This window comes from Clupea harengus, chromosome 23 (assembly GCF_900700415.2).
Source record: "Clupea harengus chromosome 23, Ch_v2.0.2, whole genome shotgun sequence".
Taxonomy (NCBI): Eukaryota; Metazoa; Chordata; class Actinopteri; order Clupeiformes; family Clupeidae; genus Clupea; species Clupea harengus.
In genome coordinates, this window is record NC_045174.1 from 4,194,141 (window position 1) to 4,200,795 (window position 6,655).

Genomic DNA, 6,655 nt, shown 5'->3' on the forward strand with positions numbered 1-6,655 from the left:
GTGTGTGTGAAGAGAGAGAGAAACCTTTAAAAAGGTCATTTCCTCTGCACATGTCGTCCCTGAGCTGCACATAAACAGGATCACTCTGCCAGGCATGATGCCCTGTTTCTACTTGTGGGTACGTGTGTGTGTGTGTGTCTGTGGTGTGTGTGAGTGTGCTGGGTGCCCATGTGTGTGTGTGTGTGTGCATGTTGGCATCTATGCCACAGCTGCCTTACGGGAAACAGTGCAGATGGTGTGAGTGTGTGTGCTGTGCCACCATGCTAACACTCCACTAAAGGGACCGGATGCTTTCACAGGCTTCAGAATATGCCTGAAATGATGTGGGTCTGTATGTGTGTGTGTGTGTGTGTGTGTGTGTGTGTGTGTGTGTGTGTGTGTGTGTGTGTGTGTGTGTGTGTGTGTGTGGGTGTGTCTGTCTGTCTCTGCTTTTACTCCCAGTTATTCATTTAATAATGAATTAAAAACTTAGACACTGGTCATTAATTTGCTCAATTAGACAACAGACTCTGATTTACATGTTCTAACTGTGAAATTAATTAAGTTTGGATCAAAGCCAAGCCTGACTTTTTTGAATTTGAATACCCCCCCCCCCCCCCCTCTCTCTCTCTCTCTCTCTCTCTCTCTCTCTCTCTCTCTCTCTCTCTCTCTGTCTCGCTTACTTTCTCTTGTCAGCATGTGACTGCCACCCGGTGGGGGCTGCTGGTAAGACATGTAACCAGACGACCGGCCAGTGCCCCTGTAAGGACGGAGTCACAGGCATCACGTGCAACCGCTGCGCCAAGGGCTACCAGCAGAGCAGATCTCCTGTGGCCCCCTGCATCAGTAAGTCTGAACTTAGACAAGCATGTATACACACAGACAATTCAGAAAGTAGACACAGACAAACACACACACAGACACACACACACACACACACACACACACACACACACACCGTCATAATTCTTGTATCTTTAACAGAGTTTAAAGAGTGTAGAGTTTAAGGACGCATCCTGAAAACATTTGATTGATGAAGATTATATTCATGCTTTAATATTCTGTTGTGCTCTATGGTATCTTCACAAGCCTGATTAGACTGCCACAGACTACCACACAAACATATACATGCAATTAGGAGAACTACGCACGGGCGCTGTAAGAGCAAGGAGTTGTAATCAGATGACCTCCAAATCAGAGTAGAGTGCTTCCCATGTGTGTGTACCAGTGATTGGGTTCAGCTCTGTTTGTGTCTCTGTTGCTATGGCAGCCAGGTCAGGTGACTTATCCCACATGCCAGGCTGAAAGCGCTGTGCCACCTGAGTGTGTGTGTGTGTGTGTGTGTGTGTGCGCGCGTGTGTGTGTGTGTGTGTGTGTGTGTGTGTGTGTGTGTGTGTGTGTGTGTGTGTGTGTGTGTGTGTGTGTGTGTGTGTATTAATGAGCAGCAGCTTGCCTCCATGCTGCCTCCATGCCATCCCATGCCAAGCCAACTTTAACCTTTATGCCCGCTGTACCACACAGAGACACAGAGACACAAATACACATAGAGAAAAACTATATTCCTGAGATGAATATGGGTTTGTGTCTTTGTTTGTTTGTTAATTCAGTGATGTTGTCTCATTGTGCAAAATGCTCAAGGACTCCTTACTGGTACATCTGTACCTGAAGGGTACACACACAACACACAACACACATAAAACATTACTTCACGTAACTTTGTGTTACCGGTCTCTTTATTTTTCAGAGATTCCAGTTATCAGCCCTACAGCAGTTGTTGTTAGCAGCAGCAGCACAGAAACAGAAGAATCTGCAGGTTTGTCCCGCTAGCACACACACACACACACACACACACACACACACACACACACACACACACACACACACACACACACACACACACACACACACACACTCCTTCATGCCTATGCACGAACACACACACACACACACACACACACACCACACACACACACACACACACACACACACACACACACTCCTTCATGCCTATGCACGAACACATACACACACACACAAGGACATTCACAGACACGCACATTCCTAACACAAAAACACCCTTACAGGATATATGTATAGACACTTACACAGAGAAACATATCCTTCTTCTTGGCCCAGGTCAAGGCCATTTGAAGCTTAAATAAGAAGCTGAAGTTTTTCTTAAAGAGAGGAGGAGGAGAGGAGGGGGAGAAGAGGGGAGGGGAGGGGGTGGCAGAGGAGAAGAGAAGAGAAGAGGAGGGGACGCAATTTGTCCTTGTCACGACAGTAAGAAAGAAGGAGAGGTTGGGTAAGGGGAGATGAGAGGTTGATTGTGTGAGTGTGTGTGAGTGTGTGTGTGTGTGTGTGTGTGTGTGTGTGTGTGTGTGTGTGTGTGTGTGTGTGTGTGTGTGTGTGTGTGTGTGTGTGTGTGTGTGTGTGTGTGTGTGTGTGTGTGTTATACTCTATTCTGGGTCAGTGGGCAATTCATTTGCCTTTTCCAGGTGAATGCCTGCCCGAAACACACACATACACACACACACACACAACTGCACTCATCCTGAGCCAAAACTGCTCCAGCTATCACTAAGAAATTTCTCTCTGCATGCATAAAGTGATTAATGAAGCTCAGAGGCCTTCAGAAGGACAGTGAGAGAGAGGGAGGGGGGGGGGGGGGTTCCTCCTGGAATACCCTCCTGGTATTCAAAGAGACTCTCTAGAAAATGTCTCCAGTGGTTCAGTTTGTACCACTGAGCTACTGAAGCACATTCACTGCTGGACCCAAGACTTTAACCCGGTGCCGGCCAGGTGACTTCCTCTCTAACGGACCCAATTAAGCAGAATCCTAGCCAGGATCCGGCACATAGTTGAATCGTTTCTGGGTTTACCAGTTTGCACTCAGTCAAACAGCTCTGTGCTGGTCTCTAAATCACTAATGGAGTTCCAAGCCACAGCTACAGTTTGAAGGCCAAAGAAGTTATAAAAGTTCACACCCACCCTCTACCTACCCTCAAATCTAATGCCAAACCAAAACAGGAAGTACAAATGATCCCCAACACAGAGAAAAATGAAAGCAGACATCTCTAAAATGAAACGCAAACAGCAGCTAAGCAACAAAAGAACCAAACTACAGTGTACAGAAATAGCATCTGATTTTTTCGATGGGTGCAGAGGGTCCTGAGACATTTGATGTATTCATGGTTACGAGGTGATAGGAGATTTGGACTGGGTAATGAAAGCGTTAAGATGCTCCTGCCGAACGACTGACACAGCAAAGGAATGTTTCTACTGGACGGACATACATAAGGAACCCCAGACACTTGAAGCAGATCTGGACGAGTGGTGCTCGGGAGGTGGGCAGGGGAGAATACAGTGGCATTGATACCTCGGCTGTCGGCAAACTGTCTGGGTGAGCATGAGCCTGTTAAGAAGCTGACGCTGCGGGTGTCACGTTGATTGGCTCACTGAAAAGCGTGCGATAGCGGGAACCAATCGGCTGAGGCTGTGAAGAGTTTCCTGCCTGAACCTGAGAGAGAGAGATAGAGAGAGAGAGAGAGAGAGAGAGAGAGAGAAGGAGAGGGAGGGAGAAAGAAAGAAAGAGAGAGAGAGAGAGAAGGAGAGGGAGAGAGAGAGGGAGGGAGAAAGAGAGAGAGAAAGAGAAAGAAAGAAAAAGAGCGGGCTGAATGTTTTCCTCTGTGTGAGGCACACAGCCATAGGCCTGTCTGGAGTTTGACAGGCAGGAATAAGCTGCTGAGGGAGAGAGAGAGGAAGGGAGGGAGAGAGGGAGGGAGAAAGAGAGGGCACTCCTGTGATTTGTGTGGTAAGGCTGGCCTTGTGTGTTTTATTTATCAGTGGCGATTATTCACTAAGGAGAAAATCTGACCAAAGAGAACATTTCCCCTCGTGTACTCATATTCCGTCTGTCACACACACACTCTCTGTCTATCTGACCCCCCCCCCCCCCCTACACACACACACACACATATTGCATACACACACAAATACACACTCTCACACACCAGGAGCATATTCGTGGTTTTGTCTATGTGTATGTGCCCAAAAGAATTTCAAGGAAACACTAAGACACCTTAGCGCTCTCTCTCTGTTTCTCTCTCTCTCTCTCTCTCTCTCTCTCTCTCTCTCTCTCTCTCTCTCTCTCTCTCTCTCTCTCTCTCTCTCTCACACACACACACACACACACACAATCTTACATAATGCTTTCCTTTATTCCTGTGCTTAGACTGTGAATCGTACTGTAAACCAGTGAAGGGAAATCTGAAGATCAACATGAAGAAGTACTGCAAGAAAGACTATGGTAAAGCACCTCTCAGTCTCCCTCTCACACACACACACACACATACAGACAGACAGACACACACAAACACTGGAACCTCAAATCCTGGTTCATTTATAAGTAGTCCTGGTTAGTCCATGCCTTCCACTCCTCTGGGCTTTGAGAGAAACCAGATGTTGATCTTTTGTGATCACGTCGTAATGATGAGTGACAGGATTTCAGATGTGCCATGTTGGATTAGAAGGCGTTCCCACTGACATATTGCAACTATACAGTACAGCGCTCTTTTGTACAGAAGCCAACTTCACCATATTGACTTATAAAAATGTATAAGAAAATACTGTATTCATTTTCTACCAATTTTGCCTGCTGCCAAGTGCAACAGCTGTCATAGATCTCTGCCTTTACATGATGTCTTTGTTCACTTTGGGAAGGTGAGAACTACCAAGTGCCACATCCAATCCACATGAGGCTCACCAGCCACATCTCAAGGCCATTACTGATATTAGCTGGCCTCAGAGTGGCATTGGATGTGCCCATTGGCCTTGGCATCACCTGCCAGCTCATAGATACCCACTGAATGCAGCGATAGCTAAGCTGCAGAGTTGTCTTATTCTGTCCTGGGCATTCTGCCTATGTGGATTGGAATTCTCAACTTGATGAAGCCATAATGACAAAAGTTATTTGTAAATGCAAATGTTGGACTGTTGAAAAGAGCAGAAAGTAGAATGTTGATATGGATTTGGTCATTGCACCTCTCTTACGGTAATGAGCTAAGCTAAGACGAGAGCGCTCCATTAGTAAGCTGACAACAACCCTTCAAACAGCCGAAAACGTTTCAGTGTGTCAGACTTTCCACTCTTCCCCTTCACATACAGACCTTTCATAAACCTCCAAAAGTAGCTAAACCCTGTGCAGGTGTTGACATAACAGACTGTCTGAATGCCTCTCTCTCTCCACAGCGGTGCAGGTGAACGTCCTGGACATGGAGACGGTGGGCGACTGGGCCAAGTTCACGGTGAACGTGGTCTCCGTGTACAAGAGCCGCGGCGAGCCGCTCAAGCGAGGAGACAACCTGCTCTGGATCCACATGAAGGACCTGGCCTGCAAGTGCCCGCGCCTTCAGATGAGCAAGCGCTTCCTGGTCCTGGGGACCAATGACAGTGCGGCCAGCAATGTGGGGGCGGGCGCACCCCCCGGGACGGGGCTGCTAGCCGATAAGAACAGTCTGGTCATCCAGTGGCGGGACGTGTGGACGCGGCGGCTGCGGAAATTCCAGCGCAAGGAGAAGAAGGGCAAGTGCAGCAAAGCATGATGGGAAAATGCCCCCACCTCCCAACTCTCAAACTTCCTGACCCCTACCAATCCCCACAGTGACTTCTGACCTCTCCCTGACCTCTCCCTGACCCCTACCTTTCCCGGAGCACATTACAGAGACTGTATGTACCTTGCCTGTGTGGGACCACTGTGTGTATATTGTATTATTATTTGAACTGTCTGTTTCTTTTCTACTGGTCTGCCTTGTAAAGGGACCATAAAAAAGGGGAAGATGTGTGCGCCACAACTCTCGACAACGACAGCTAAATGTCCACTTTTACTCTCCCCTAGTCCCATGTTTCAGTCCCTTAAGACTAGACCTCCCCCTCCCCCTCCCCACACTTCTTCCCCCTCCAAGCCAACGCTGATGGGCTAGTCTCATCAAACGATCACCGCACCCTGGATGCATGTCCTTCTAAGCCAGGGATGCGAGCCGAGCTCTAATCTAACCCGAAGGATGGATTTCTACACTCACACAAACCTGCTGGAACCCCAACCAATGAAACTGCACAACCTCAGTGTTCTACTGCCTCCTCAACTGTTCACTTCCTGCCGTCACAGACACCTTATCACTGCAGTGCCCCTCCAACTGGGTCCTAATAACACCCCCCTCCCTCCCTCTCTCCCTCCACCCCTCCCTCCCTCCCCCTGACAACCCTGCTCTGCCACGTCAGGTTCCCCTGGTTCCTTGGATCCCACCTTAGTGTGTTCCAATGTTCAAACTCTGCAGTTCCCAGTCTCCCACTGTCTCTCTCTCTCTCTCTCTCTCTCTCTCTCCTTTTCTCTCTCTCTCTCTCTCTCTCTCTCTCTCTCTCTCGTCTCCTTCTCTATTTATAGAACTCCATGAGGGCTCCAGCCTGGACTTCTCGTCCTCCAGTGCTGCTTTTCATCACTGGTGCTCTCTCTCTCTCTCTCTCTCTCTCTCTCTCTCTCTCTCTCTCACTCTGCGGCTGCTCACAGGCTGCTCAATCACACACCAAACACCCCCCCGCCTCAAACACACTCAGGCCTGGCTAAGCGATTCCTCCTTTTGGATGACTGATGTCTCAGACAGAAGAAAGGAACCTGAAC

The 6,655-nt window shown here is 48.4% G+C and overlaps 1 protein-coding gene across 1 annotated transcript in view; it reads left to right on the top strand.

The window, feature by feature from the left end:
* Window positions 1–6,227, top strand: part of ntn2 (netrin 2) — a 37,319-nt gene extending 31,092 nt beyond the window's left edge. The window contains exons 4-7 of the mRNA XM_031561517.2: window positions 676–825; window positions 1,724–1,792; window positions 4,214–4,288; window positions 5,230–6,227. Of these exons, the coding sequence (XP_031417377.1) occupies window positions 676–825; window positions 1,724–1,792; window positions 4,214–4,288; window positions 5,230–5,582 (647 nt within the window). The 3' untranslated portion in view covers window positions 5,583–6,227. The remainder of the gene's footprint in view (window positions 1–675; window positions 826–1,723; window positions 1,793–4,213; window positions 4,289–5,229) is intronic.
* Window positions 6,228–6,655: the final 428 nt, after the last annotated feature.